We start from the raw sequence: 15854 nt of genomic DNA, 5'->3' as shown, positions 1-15854 counted from the left end.
AGGCGACACCCCGAATGAAAAAGGCTATGGCCATATTAACGCGGCTCGGAGATGTCCGAGACCCGCAACAAAAATGAGGCCTTCAAATAATTCCATAACCGGTTCTAAAGGCTACCCTCGGTAAACTATAATCTAAACTACCTTGGGAAAAAGTTTTTGGTAGTACCGAATCCCCACGATGCCTTAAAACTAAATAATGTTAAAGGCAAGGTTTGTTCGAACCTTCGAACATAACCTAACTATTTCATGATAAGGCATTTCGATCTTTGCGAACACAAAAAAAAAAAGCAAAAGGAAAATTCAAAAGCTGTGAATGGGAAAAATCCTTATATATACATATCAAAAATTCTTTTTATGGGACAAATAGCCCCGATACAAATTTTTACAAAGGCCGAACGGCCTCAACAAAAACAGAAGACAAAAACATCAAAAAAAATCCTAAGTGGCCTAGTCTTCGTCAGGGACCGCATCATCACCTTCAGGGTCTCTGCCACCCTCGGACTCACCCGAATCTTCAGACTCCTCGGAATCTTCCTCCTTGGGATAGGCCAGCTTCCTAGTCATGGCTTCGAGCACCTTGGCATCATTGATCTTAGCCGATAGATCGAAACCCCGAGCGTGAATCTCCTCGAGGGCCTCTCTTCAGTATTGCCACTTCATATGATCAACCATATGTTTTACAAGGACTCGAGCTGCCTTGACATCGGCCTTGTACTGGGCGACCCTTTCATCAACTTCAGCTTTGACTACGACGACCTCTGACTTGGCCGCCTCAAACTCTTTGGCCAGATTTTCTTGATCGGACACAGCCGAAATCAGCTAAGACTGGATCCCCTCAACCTTTTTGGCCGCACCAAAGCCTTTTCCTTTGTAGTCCGAAGCTGAACCTCAACCGAAGTCAATTGTGCCCGGGTAGCCTCCTTTTCCGAGGCCAAGCGGTCCATGTTTCTTTTCCATTCTTCGACCTCGGCCTTCACTACATCTACCTCCACCTGGAGCTGCTCGATCTGATCAAGTTTCTTTTGATCCTGCGGGTTCGGACCGTTAGCCACTGTATTTGACTCATCATCACCAACTTCAAATACTCTTCTTACCTGCTCGACTAGGTCGGCATGTTCCTTCCGGACCGCCTCTAGCTCATCCCGGAGTTTCTCACTGAGAAGTTTGTAAGCATCCCTCTTCTTAGTGAACCCTCGAGTCTCGGCCTCATGTTAGTTTAACTCTTCTCGATATTGGAGAAAAGTCTCATGATGAAGCACTGAGGCCTGCAAGCACAAAGAAAAGAGTTACGATTGTTTGCAACTTAATTTAAAGTACATAATAAAGGTCGACAAGAGGCATTCAAAGTTACCCGATTCAACGCTTGGTTTGCTTCATTGAACAGGCAGGGCGCTTCCACCCCGTCCATCTTGGCTTGATCCCCTTCGGTCACCAGGCACAGAAGATAGCTGGCAACCCCCATGGGGGCAGAGAGAACCCGGGCATCCTCTGGAATAGACATAATAATTGACCGCTTCCGATTAGGATCTACGCTTGGAGCTGGGAACCGGCTTACTAATTTTGGACTTGAAGAAGGCATGTTGGCTCCCGAAGACGGTCTCTTCTTTGGTACCGGTAATTCACCCAACCCGGTGACGTCCTCTGAGGCGGTAGAATCTAAGCCATCAAAGAAGTTGTTAAAAGAGTCTTCCACCCCTTGGGGCCCCTCGTTTAGGCGTCCTTTCAGCATCTGGGCCTCGTTGATCATGGAGTCGGTAAATGAGGGCGACTCGGAGAGGTCTATCACTCCAAGCGCATCCTTCAGGATGTTATCCTCTGCCCGAGAAGCACCGGCCGTGGTCTCTTTGTCGACCTCCCCAGCTTGGGGAAAAACGGCCTCGCCCGTCTCTGGTTCGGAGGCCTCGGCCACTGCCTCTTCACCAGCCACCCTGGTTTGAGGCAGTTTGGTATCGCTTTGCACGCGGGCCACCAGTTCGGAAGCTTCTTCTTCTTCTTCGGACTCGTCCCTCAGTCGACTGAGTGAGTCCGATGGGATCTCCCGGGCGTTGGTGCTTTCCTTGGATTTGTACACCAGCCTTCTTTTTGGTTTTTTCTTCTCCGAATTCGGAGAACTCGGAGCCCTTTTTCTCTTCTTTTCCTCACCCTGTCTCGAAGCAGGGGACTCAGAGGGGCAATCCTCGCCACCACAACATCCTTGGGAAGACCTGCAAAGAAAAGGAAAACGAGTAAGGGCTCAGCGACATGGAGGAAACCTAAGTGTTGTTCACACGAGAACGAAATCTCACCGTGAGAACGGGCCTCCCACCGGCCCTTCCAAAGTTTGTGCCATGCGCGCTCAGAATATGGTTTCTGGGACACGATGCCTTCGACCCACTCCTTGAGTTGAGGAACTGCAGCTGGCATACGAGCAACAACTGCACCACCACAAAACATCAATTAGAAGGGAGGAAAAAGAAAAGCGATAAACGAAATCTTGAAAGCAAGGTTATACTTACGTGTCATGTTCCATTTCTCAGGAAATGGCATATACTCGGTCTGGATTAAATCCAAGGTCTTCACTCGGATGAATCGGCCTAACCAGACTCGGTCTCAATCCTCGTCGATGCTCGAGAATGGGGCCTTACTAGCCCGACGGGCAAGTTTGATTAATCCCCCTCGATAGAGTTGCGGACTATACAAATGCATGAGATGGTCGATGGTGAAGGGGCACCCTTTGATTTTGCTTACGAAGAAGCGGAGGAGAATTACTATCCTCCAGAAAGAAGGATGAATTTAACCGAGGATCACCTCGTACCTCTTATAGAAGGCAATAATGACCGGATCCAAGGGGCCCAGCGTAAAAGGATAAGTGTAAACACTTAAAAACACCTTCACGTGGGTAGTAATCGCTTCCTCGGGCGTAGGGACCACCACATGATTATTAACCTAGTTGCAATCCTCTTTGACCTTAGAAAGGAAACTATTAGTGACCGAGCATATATATCTCGAGACCGGTTCACACCAACCCAGTACCGAGGAGGTTTTCTCGACCTTGAAATCAGCACCGATTGGGCACCCCGTAGGAACGAACATCTTCAGGGGAGGTTCCGGTGTCGATTCTTCAGTAGCAGCAGATGATATGTTTTCCTCTATAGCCCATCGCGAGGTAGAGGGAGTTTCCTTTTGGGGAACGGATTTTGAATTCTTTGCCATTTCTTTGATAGATGAAGGAAAGAGAAGATGTTTAAAGATCAAGTTTGATAGCCGGGAATTTAATACTAGAAAGTGTTGAAATTTCTAAGAAACAGAAGTAGAGAAGATTTGGATGTAAAAGTTTGAATGAATGAATAAGGTGGTATTTATAGTTTTCAAATGACGGTTCAAAGCCATAAGTGGCCGACCAGCGACTGACAAATATTTAATGCCATGAAGATGTGACTGACAAGACGTTTCGTTCATTTTGTCGTTTCTGACGCGGAGTACCAAGGGGAGATATCGGAAGCTCATATCGTTTCTCGTCGTTTACTCTCCAAAAAATGAGGGGACTATCTATATACGGTCGAACTCGGGCTCGACTATTGCACAACAGATCGGGCTCAGAACGCGAAGGGTTGAAGATCGACCTCGAATCTTATCGAACCAGAACACGAAGTCAGAATATCCGTCCTCAGGAACATTGAGCCCGTGATCCCGGAATCGACCCTGACCTCGAATAAGCTCGAGGAAATATTGTCGGTATAAAACAATAGAAGACCGAAATAACGGAAGGCCGAAATATTCGTAGCCGATCGGATATTTCGGCGGGAATCTCGGCACGTGTCAGTAAAAAACAGGCAAATCAGCAAACCAGGAGATTTTTCACCTTTTATAGAATTGTATCTAAGATAGGACTCCCCTACTATATAAAGGAGAGTCTGATTAATTATAAAGGACATTGTAACACGCATCCCAAAGTAATATATTACTATTCTCTTCAAGTTATTATTACTCTCTTATTGTTGTGTTACCAATAAAAGCATTTTTGCTCAAGGATGACTAACCTTCAAAGGCTAAGACTGTTTAACTTAAGCGGTTTGCATTCACTTTTCCATTACTTATTTCAATTGCAATCTGATTTGTCGTTTATTATCAAATTAAATCACGTATCCTTAAAACCACTTATAAATTCAATTGTTATCCGATTTTGAGGGTAAACAGTAATCAAATTCGATTATCCGTTCGAACCTAGTATTATGTGAAGTTCAAATTAGAGATATCTGAACCTGCTATTTAGAGTTAAAATTTTCTTCAAGGGAATTCAAAATTTCGAGCTTGGGATCTAAATCAATTTTTGAACTACCTGGTGTTCTAATATTTTCCAACGAAAATGATTAAATTCTCTTTTATATAAGGGGAACAGGATGGAGAAATAAAAAGGAATTATAAAGTGGGGAATCAAACAAATTCCACGAAAGAGATTCAATTGAAACTCGATCTTTGGTTGTGGATCCGCCTCCATCACCAATGCAAAATGGAAGATTTTACTATCGGTTGCGCTTGCGCTGCTACATATGATATCAAAGTCACTACATGTGGGGCAATAATAGAGTAAACCTCAGTGTTATTAAGTTTGGGCAAATCTTATATTTTCGGGAAGGAAGGGACAATATAATTCTGAATGAAATTGTTGTGCGTTGGTAATAACTTTAAAGTAAAGTACTGATGAACGGAAAGAAAAAGTGCATCCATTCCAGTAAATACTTTGGTATATGTAGATTTAGCAATAAACAATTACTATCGTCATTTTGAGGCGTAATTATATATGTCACTACTTTAAATTCTAAAGACTATATATAAAGAAACAATTATCAAAACTTGATGTAATGCTATTTGTTTATAGAAATAGTGTAAATATAGATAATTAACGGTGTTAAATTTGAAGATTACAAATTTACAATATGAAGCTGTGACGTACTCTACAGATGCAAAAAGAAACAAAATTGGCTAGGGTTAATTCGTATAGTGCAAAAATTTGACAGATATTTTTTTCCTAATTTATATTTGCAAAGTCGAGATAAAAAATTTATAAAGTAGAAAAATGGCATCGATGAAGATGAAGAAGTGGGAGGACAAAAAAAAAGGAATCTCTACGCATATAACCAATTCATTATTTAATTTTTATAGCTAATATACGTAGATTATAAACTAATCATATATGATTTATGAATCATATATATGAATTACGCATATATTATACATCCGCCGTCTATTTTAGTTTAAACAATTGAGTGAACAATTATTTAGATTAATTATTTTTATAAAAAAACGATGAATTTCAACTGATAAAATATTAAAACCTGTGGCAGATGGAGCATGTATCCAATTCCAGTACTACATAAACAAAATGGATGCACCAAATTAATAATTTAACGTTTTAAACAAGAATGATAAAAATTTGACCTTTATGAGTGTCCAGAAGAAACGCGCTTAAATGTTTAGGGGGGGGGGGGGGGAGGTCGGAAGCGACATATAATACGTGTTAATATTGAACGAAAATATACCATTATCTGATGCAGATTCATTCTAGTAAGTTGTAAAGCTTTTGCTTTGCCTAGATGTAATTTTTCCCTAGTCCAATTGTCTCGTTTGGCATATATGTCAGTTCACACTAACTCAAATATCTGAATTACCTCAACTAAAACTCAGATATATATATTAATAATAATTGCTCAATTTGTTTTAGTTTATATAAAAGTCTTTCTTTTTGTTTGTTAAAAAAAAAAGACATATTATTATATTTAAAAATTATTTAACTTTAAAATGTCATTTTATCTTTGACGATATGCTCTTAGTCATAGAATTGTTATGTCATATTTAAGAATAAAATTCTAATGGTCATTTCGTCATGTGCAAAAAAACTCGGTCTATGTCCAATGAAACAACATTATGTATAATAAAATGAAGAAAATACAAAAATTACATATTTAATAATATAATAAAATTTTGGAATTTTAATGAGACTTAAAGAAATCTTTAATGAACTTGGGCTTGAGCCGGTTAAGAAGGCGGACTACAGATTTGTGGCAGATCTTGTTGTTTGACCATCTCTCGTGAGGGATCTCGTTCAAAGAACCAGTCACCAAATACCTTTGCAATTGTCTGTAAAAAAAAAAAAAAAAGGAAATGTAGCTTTCACATTTGTGGTTTGAAAATATAAAAGTTTGACAACATTTTCCAAATACTTTGTCCCCGTTTGTCCATAAAAAATATTTCCTTTGTTTCCATTTTTTTTTTATTTTTAAATATGTTTGTCCATGAAATTTTACAAGTTTTTGAAAAAAATTCATAAATGAGTTTTTCAAAAACTAAACATAATTTTAAATTTCAAATACTATTTTTCAACTTAAATCTAAATATTACTTTTTGTTTCAAAAAATTACAATTTTTATATCCTACTTTGTCTTGCACCCACCTTCTTTCCTTTCTTTTTTCTTTTTTTTTTCCTTTTTGCGTTTTTAACAATATACGGAATTCGAAAAACTATGAGAACTATGATTACCTTATTATTCAACAAGTCACTATTACTATTCCAGCTCCAATCATGGTCAGTTTGACAATGCATGAGGCAAGAGTTGATATACATTCCTCTCTGTGAAGGGCTATATGATTTTGGTAATGCACTTAAAAATTCTGCCCCGAAACCTGAAATAAAAAAAGCAAAAGAATAAGGAATATATATATTGCCTTTTGAAGTAATTAGTTATCGTTGTAATCTACTTTCATTGTAACATGAAGCAATTAAATTATTAAGTAAGAGATTGTGGCACGTACGTACCTTGTAACATCTTTTGCTGATCGGGGGAGCATTTACTTAAGTTTTTCTTACAATTTTCTGCAAAGTCTTGTCGGTCTGCGAATGGTATAACGGTGTCTACTATCTGCCAATACGTATATCACAAGAGTTTGATACATCTATTGAAAATAAATATTAAACTATAATGGAAGAAATTACACTGATAAACTCAGAAGTAGATAAAAATAACTAAGATTATTGTTAAATTGGAAAAGCAATGGAATATACTTGGTATGATGGAAGATATTTTTTTTCAAAAATATTTTCGGGAAAATAAGTCGTTTTCAGTTGCAAAATATTTCTTGAAAAATAATGTTTTTCAAATGTTTGGCTAGCGAGCGGAAATCCTTTTTGAAGAAACGTTTGTTAATGATTGATGCAGTTCTTATTAATCTGAATTTATAAAATAATTCTGGACATGAAAAACAATGAAAAAACATAAATATTGTAGAAGAAACAAAATTTAGAGCCCGTTTGGATTAGCTGATTTGAAATAGCTGATAAGCATTAGGTGCTGAAAAGCACTTTTAAGTGCTGAAACTGATTTAATAAATAAGCAGTTATGCGTTTGGATACAAGTGCTGAAATTGATAATAAGCTGCTACAGTATTTGATAAAAAAGTGTTGATAAGCTTTTTTCTGTTAAAATGACTTAAATAACTTTATAAGTGTTTACACCTATAAGGGCGTAATATCTTCAAAATTTTAGATTCCAAATCGATCCAAATACAAAATATTTTATTTGTCATTTTATTTTAAATACAACTGTGCTTAGATAAGATAAATTTTATGATAAATATAATTTATTTTATGATAAGCATATAATCATAAGTTATAATAATTAATAAATTGATAAAAGTTTCTCAGTAAAAAATAAACCTAAATAGGACAAAATATTTGAAGAGAAACAAACACTGTCTTTATCAGCACAACACTTAGAAAGCAACATAACAAAATATTTGACATGTCCTCATTTATTATATATAGTTCAAAGATTAATATACAATCACATAGATATAAATATGCAAAGGAATAGAGAATTTGCTTATCTTAAATAGTCAATGAGCATTGCAGACTTGAAGAGGCAGAGGGAGGGGGTTAGGTTGAAATAGTACTTGAGGCGGTGAGTATTGATGCAAGAGTTTTGTTTTAAAAAAGAATATTTAAGAATAAAATAGTAAAAATTTTGGTCAAACTTAAAGTGCTTATAAGCTAAAAATTTATAAGCTAGGGGTGACCACCTTATGGCTTTTGGCTTATTTTTGACTTATAAGCACTTGGCTTATAAGCACTTTTAACTTTACCAAACGCGTAAATAAGCCGAAAAGTGCTTATAAGCTACTTTGACTAGCTTATAAGCTTAGCCAAACACTCTCTTAATCTGAGCCCACTGAATTCATAGTGTTTTCTTAAGGAACTTAATCCCCTCCTAGTACCCGAGGTTGTGGATTATTTTCTCTCTGGATAGAATGGATTACACACTGGTGTAACGGTACTTCAAACCCCAGTGTTTCAACGAACACAATGATCGGTAGCAAATCATACTTATTGTTGCTTTCTTTGTAGTTAAAATAATGCAGAAGAAAGAAAGAGATTTCAGAATTTCGTAAGAAAAATCTGAGTGAATGGTCTGCTATTTCTAGCCAACAGGTTGGGTTTAAACGAAGAAGTGCACTCTTCAGAATGACTGTTATGATTGTTCGCGTAAAAACGGCCATTACGTAAATGGCTATTTACGCAAAATCAAACACGGAGGAATATTAATTTACCGTTACAAAAATGGCTAATTTGGATTAAAATAATATTACGTTAATCTTAATATTAACAAATAAATTTGGTCCAATAAATTAATCAATCAATCAAATCATTTGACCGAATCTGAGCGAGCGAGCGACGACGGCGCGAGGCTTGCCTTCTTCTTAACTCTTTAAGAGATAGAAGAAAGAGCAATTGTATATATACCTATCAAAACTCTTTTCCTTCTCCAATATGGGATAATATTCCTTTGTCAAAGAGGAAAATTCAAATATTTTATTTTTCTCTCCATTTCTTATTCACTCTTTATTTTAAGCTAAACCAAGCTTAAACCTAACAATAGTTTTAGCAAATCAAATAGTGTTCTGATCAAAATCTTTGAGCGTTAAAGATTGATAATAATGTTTAAAAGCTTGTTAGATTAGTGATATGAAGTTAATAGTTGAGATAATTGTAACGAAAAGTGACTTATATGTCCAAAAGTAAGGGACAATATGTTCCTCCTTTTGATGGAAAAAAATTTTGTTAACAAATATTTTTTGGCAACCAAACTCAGAAAAAAAAAATGGAAAAACATTTTGCAAAAATAATATCTGTGATACCAAACATAGTACTATTAAACTGACCTGCCATGAATCATATGCAGAATTGAGTATGAAAAGTGGGGTCTTGATATCTTGTTGTATATGTTGTGGGAAGAAACACTGCAAGTATATATATATTTTATCGAGAAATTTTTACATGACACTACATAATATATAGTAACAAACTAGGTCCATTATATATGAAGTGAAATTAACTGCATGCAAATGAAATTGCTTACAGATGTTGGATTCATTCTTGAAGTACATGATGGAGGCAACATTTTGGCTGAATTCTGTAACCAAATTAAAAGAGTGGATTTAAGCATTTTGCACAAGTTTTAAAGATGGTCAAATAATCAAATGTAGTACAACAGCAATCTGTATTCAGAACCCCATTCTCTTCTTCAATTCGCTAACGTGGTATTACAGTATATAAACTTGTTAGCTTTAGTGTTTTGTAAGACGATATGAAATATCGGTAAATTACTACAATTTCATTAAAAATTATCTGAAAATAAGGCAAATTACCTATTATAACTAGTTAACATATAATAACGCAAAACAATTACTCTGTTAGCGTGTTGTGTGTGTGTGAGAGAGAGAGTACATGTAAGTTAACCACTCCACGGTAGGTTGATTCCAATATCTTGGCTCTCTTGAAATCATTGCTGAAAGAAAGAAAATGTGACTATTGTTATATATATGTTGCTATCAACAAATTATATGATTCAGTGCTTTAGGGTTAATTAGAGTTATATATGTGAATATTACTCGAGCAAAAAGTAGGCACCATCTGAGAGACATTTTACTCTAACTGTGCTTGGTAATAGAGATCGAAAACGATCACAATGGAACATAGTTCCCAATCCACCAGCTGAACAACCCGATAGAATAGCCTGCCATCACAACAGTACAGTCAGTCATGTATAGAAGCATGTTATTTACTTTATTTTTAGGTCGTATATATTTGTCAATGTACAACATTGGAACTTCTTTATTGTAATTTTTTTTATTAAAATGATAAATTCCACTAACTGACCATACATTTTTGGCATTCTTCATTCCTTTCGCTAGTAGTTCCTCCATAATCGCTTGAAAAATCCTTGCACCTCTATAATGTTGATTGGTAGCCTGAAATTTTGACATGTTAATAGAATTGCCCTCCTATATTTGATTTGCACTAATAGCAGAAATTAACATAGTTACTGAGATCGAACTGAAGGACATACTTTATCGACTAATTCAACGTCTCCTGTGTAAGAAGATCCATCACAATATCTGATCATAATTCTGTGCCAATTGTAAAATTCTGGAAATCAAAGCACATAATCAATAGGTCAACATAGTTATTTAATTAATTAGCTAGAGTTTAAGTTATATATATCGTTAGTGTAAAGAATTTTTTACACTATCAGGTCATGAATATTCACGAATTTTTTATATATATCATTAGTGTAAAGAATTAGGTCAAGAATTTTATACTTAAAATGTGGATCTGTAATCTTAAAAAAAAAAACTAGTGACCTAATCGTATAAAAGATGTTTACACTGACGATAATACTTAAGAAGTTTTCACATGTCCATACCTGGATTAGACGTTTTCGAGTTGCTTAGCAACCCGTAGAAACTTTTACTGTCCATATGGTTAGAGAAGCCATTGCTGTAGTTAAACCGGCGTCCACAATCTTCCACACGTTTACACCATCCTCCTCCCTGATGCAGTAGAACGATATTAATAGGTACGCGCTTATGTCCAAATATGTAATTACTTGTCTATCAATTTAATTTCAACACTTAAAAGTATTTTTAGGATTTGATGCGCTTATCAGCTACTTTCAATCAGTTAAGCCAAATTAGCGAGAATGCGAGATGCACGAAAATAAAGCTGTGGAGATATATGGCTCACCTCAAGCCAAACTACCCAATTATTGACTCCATCTCCATACCCTTTGTCATAATGGTATGCTGCTGGACTTCCGTCCAAACAAACTGTAATTGTTTTGGAAAAACAAGTTAGTATTACTCTATAAAAGTTGTTTACTTTGATTTAATTAAGATTAAGAGTTAAGGATATATTATATTTGACCAGCTCCTTTTGAGAAGGCATCTTGAACAAGCGTTTTAGCAACTTTGTTTGGTAAAACTTCTGCTTTTACTTTCATTACTGAACAAATCAGTAGGAAAATGATCCACTGATACCATCTTGATGCTACCCTTCTGCCAATGGAAAAAAAAATTGTGAACAAACAAGTGTCAAACAACAAAATCTCTTAGAGATCAAGAACAATATATCAAAAATTATGTACGATTTTAAATATTTCTCATTGGAAAAATCTTGCATAAATGTTCTCTTTGTGTTAAAAGGGAGAGAAACTTCATTCTAGATGGGGAAAAGAAAATAATAGGCAGAGGTACCTCATTGTAGAGACCTGATCTTGTGTGCAAAAATGGGTTTATAATGTAATGATCATATTGTCTTATTTTGCCTATCCTGAATGTATTTATTGTTGTTAGAAGAGGCAACACCAAGAAATGCGGTATAACATTCGTTTATTATTAGTAATTCTCTCTTTATAATATTCGTCCTCATATCATTCATACTCGTATCAAGCATGTTTTTCTAAATATATGTATGGACAAAAACACATCTTTTTGCAAATAGATTGTAGGCATAATGCTATTACTTTTTCTTTTTTTTAAATAATAGTGGTGTTTGGGCAAGATCTATTGTGTTCGCTTTCACTAATTCACAGAATATTTGCAACTTCCCACCTCGTATCTAAAGTCTAAACGGGGTCTCCCCATGGTTGGTATATGTTAATTTGAGTGCCCGTATGGATTATTAAAGAACTTGGTTCTTTACCATGTTCCTTAAGCGTAAAGTAATTAAACAAGCAATAAAATAAACACATCGATTTTTACGTGAAAAATCACCCGGCTCAAAATGTGCAAAAACCACGACCTACCATGTAGGATTTTTAACTCCAACTCCACTAGAACAATAGGCCAAAATGTATCAATTACAAGACTGTAATTAAAGACTCTCCAGTACTCCTACTACTCCTATTTGATTCATAAGTTACTCTAACTTGTAAAGAAAAATACTCATTCCAACTCACTAATTATTTATGACACTTGATTACAACTCAATTTCCTAAAACACATTCACCAGACTGACTCGGGAAGAATACAATGCAAGTACTCGACTCGAGTAAACGACTTATGACACTTTAGTTGATGTGTGAAAGGATAGTTTAGAAGTCACAAAGTCGATCATTTAAAACGCTTCAACTTGAGATCTTCTGGGAGTCCTATTCAAAGTCAGCTTCCACTTTGATAGGACTCTTACTGCTCTAAGGATTCCACAAGCTTTGAAACTTTTGTCTCTGGCTGAATTATCTGTATCTTCTTGAGCAACGATCTTTATCACTTATAGCAGCCTTCTTCAACCAAATTCGAACCTGGGTAACTTTGAGATAAAGTTACTAACTTGTACAGACGTATAAGTATCAACATGAGGAGCTGGTTCTTCAGAACAATTAAGCAGCTACGTTGAGGACCTAGTTCTTTGAACATTTAGTCATACTTTGTTAATTATCAAAACTTCAATACTCAATAAATTCTCACTTTTTGATGATGACAAACTTTGTACACAGCCGAATCAGGTAATCACACCAAAGAACCAGATAATCACAACAAGTGACAAGTACTATTGACAGACATGTATGTTCACAACCCACGACTTTCCAACCTTATCTTCCCCATGTTGGCATCATCAAAAACACAAAAAAAAAAAAAAATTGTTAGACATTAAGCACAGATAATGTAAGATTCAAGGCCAAATAGGCTACTGCACAAGCTTAAGAAATATCAAGGCAAATAGACTATGCTGATGATCCAATATAATACAAAGCAGTAAAGCAGAGCAAAAGGAGACATTAAGTAGTGCCAAAAAAAAACTCAGGGCCTTGTCTTCATCATTAGAAAAAAATAAACAAAGCATACTGCAAACTACTTAGACTAAGACAAAAAAGAACAAAAAGATAAGGCATCACTCGAATAGCAAAAGAACTAAAGACACTAGGAAGGAACAGGTTCGTGGGTGAGAAGTAGAGGGGGTCAAAGCTTTCACAAGGGTGACAATTTGTTGGGCATGAGCCTCCCTATATCTTCTGAGATCTTCCCTGAGTTGCTTTGTTTTCTTTCTCAACTCATTATTGTCTTCACGAAGCTTGATATTCTCTTCAACAGCCAACTCCAACCTCTTACTGAGCTCTGCAGCCCTACTGCTCCCAAGTAGAATAGCAGATCTTGTGGGTCCTCTAGCCTTGATCTCCTCATACCCACACTGCTTGAGGGTAACAACATCCAAAATGCCATTGTGGTTTCAAAACTTAAGCTTAGGTAAGGCAATGTTGAGCTTGTCAAACAACTCAGTCAACATATAACCATAAGGCATAGTATGCTTGGGTTTGGAAGTGTCTGCAGGTCTTGCCATGTGCTGAATCATCAGGCTCGGAAGATTGATAGGTCTACCAATGTCAAGTAGCTCTATCACAGCCATGTCCAGTAGAGTAGCTTCATGTCTTCTCTCAGACCTCTGAAGTATACAGGATATGACAAAATGAAACAATAATTTGTGGAAAGGAGTCATATCAGTCTTGTACACTTTCTGGGGAGCATCTAGTTCAAACTTTTGGGAGAACTTCCTTGTGACCACAGTGCTAGTGTCAACATCATTGTCTATGGCTGACCACTTTTCCTTCAAGTAATTGTCAAATCCCAAGGAAGAGATATCCAGAAGCATCCCCAGCTCATCAGCATCAAACTCCATCTCAAAGCCCCTTACCTTACTCTTGACTACCTTCCCATCAAATTTGAAATTTGCATAGAACTCCACCACAGTAAGAACACATATTGGGGGGAAAGCTTTGAAAAACATGTGCTTCCACCCATGTAGCTCAATTTGAAATTTGCATCAATGTTCCCAAGAATCTTTCCATTTAGCACTTTTCTGTTCCCGAACTCTGTGAGTCGATCAACTGCAGTTGGCACATTCTTTCTTGTCTTACCCCTACTGCCCTTGCAGAAGGGGTAACAGATTTTGTAACTTTGGAACCCTTTCTCTTTGGTGTAGAAGACTTAGTTGGCAAGGCAGAGTCATACTCATATTCTCCATCCACCTCAACAACAGGTTCCACAATTGAGACCTTCTTCTTTAGCTTCTTTGCACTTCTAGACTCCTTAATGATTTGTGCATCAACAACCTTTCTTTTACTCCTTGTAAGAGGAGTTCTGGCAGTAGGAGCCACCCCTTTCCTTTTTGAGACTGCTGACTTTGTAGCTTGCCCAATGGTCTTCCTGGGTTTCTTCCCTACCTCAGATAGTGGCACATCATCTTCATCACTGCTAGCTTCTTCATCTCCAGTGAAAGGAGTTAAAAGAGACCCAGGTTCTTTAGCCCTTGTCTTCACCAGTTTTTTCTGAAGGGGCTATGAAAGTGTTCCCAATTGTCATGGAACCTTCATATTCCTCACTCACATTCCCATCTTCTTCCTCACTCTCTTCATCACCTCTTTCACTCTCACTTACCTTTTCTTGATCCTTACCCTCACTTAGAGAGTCCTCTTCTTCACTAAGATTTTCTTCTTCTGCAGAATCATTAAGTTGTTCACTTGTCTTATCATATGTATCACTCTCCTTCTCATCTCCAGATACTCCCTCATTCTTACTCTTTTCTTCTTCATTGGCTATGTTTTGAGCATCATGCACCTCATGACTGTTCACAGCTTCTTCTTCTTTTTTACCCTCATCATCTTCCTTATCCTCAGTCCAACTAAAAGAAAAGCCATCAGAAGCCTTCTTTTGCACAGGTTCTTTACTTCCTTCCCCCTCAACCACAGGCTCCACAGCTGTAGTATCTACCTCCTTACCCAGATCCCCTACACCCTTTTCTATAGTGAATTTCTCCACTGGTGGCTTTTCACTCATGGGTGGGAGAGTATCTAGGGGTACAACATGTATAGTAGACACCAAAACATCTAATTTGGAAGGAGGATGTTGTACTTGATCAATAGTGACTGACATTGATTCCCCCTGAACCACAAATTCCTTGGCTACAGTGTCACCTTGCGTAGCTGCATCAGGCACTTTCTTGACAGATTTTCTTGGAGTGGCCTTGACCTTTGTTGACTTAGGGGTATTTTTAGCAGTAAGCTCAGGTGCATGGGTGGTTGATTTTGGAGGAAGGGATACTGTGCATGTGGGAATGATAGGAACAACATGAACAATAGGAACATGGGATGATGATGTAGGTATAGTGGAGGATATCGAAGGAGAAGGAACGGGTGTGGGTGTAGGTGTGGGTTTCCTTGATGGCTTGGAATTTTTCTTTTAATTTGGGTTTCATGATTTTGGGTTTTGCTTCAGCCTTGATTGATGATTTGGATTTAGAGGGTTTTTGACTAGCTTTAGGCATGGTGATCAGATGAGAGACTCGAAGAAGAGAAAGAGAGAATTAGTTCTTGATAACTGCTTTTTTTCTTGCTTAGGGTTTGAGAGAAACAATGAGATCTGAGAAGTTGTTCATAAGAGCATTTTAAAGACATTACTCCTGATTTGACTAGAAGAGAGAAGGTGACCGAATTTGAGTTCTAACGGGACTCTTATAACGGTTACTTTGACTGTTAGGATTTCAGAAGTAA

The 15854-nt window shown here is 36.9% G+C and overlaps 1 protein-coding gene across 1 annotated transcript; it reads right to left on the bottom strand.

The window, feature by feature from the left end:
• Positions 1–5882: 5882 nt before the first annotated feature.
• Positions 5883–11633, bottom strand: LOC104096660 (pectin acetylesterase 8-like). Its single transcript, XM_009603069.4, has 13 exons — positions 11566–11633; positions 11237–11367; positions 11057–11139; positions 10737–10863; positions 10380–10459; positions 10195–10281; positions 9922–10046; positions 9758–9818; positions 9390–9443; positions 9193–9270; positions 6794–6896; positions 6518–6660; positions 5883–6117 (listed from the first exon to the last, which is right to left on the bottom strand). The coding sequence occupies exons 1-13, from the start codon at positions 11568–11570 to the stop codon at positions 6016–6018; spliced, it is 1179 nt and encodes a 392-aa protein (XP_009601364.1). The 5' UTR covers positions 11571–11633; the 3' UTR covers positions 5883–6015.
• Between the last annotated feature and the right edge of the window lie 4221 nt (positions 11634–15854).

This window comes from Nicotiana tomentosiformis, chromosome 6 (genome assembly GCF_000390325.3).
Source record: "Nicotiana tomentosiformis chromosome 6, ASM39032v3, whole genome shotgun sequence".
Lineage (NCBI taxonomy): Eukaryota > Viridiplantae > Streptophyta > Magnoliopsida > Solanales > Solanaceae > Nicotiana > Nicotiana tomentosiformis.
Note: the sequence above shows the minus strand (reverse complement) of the source record. Positions and strands in the feature narration are given on the sequence as shown.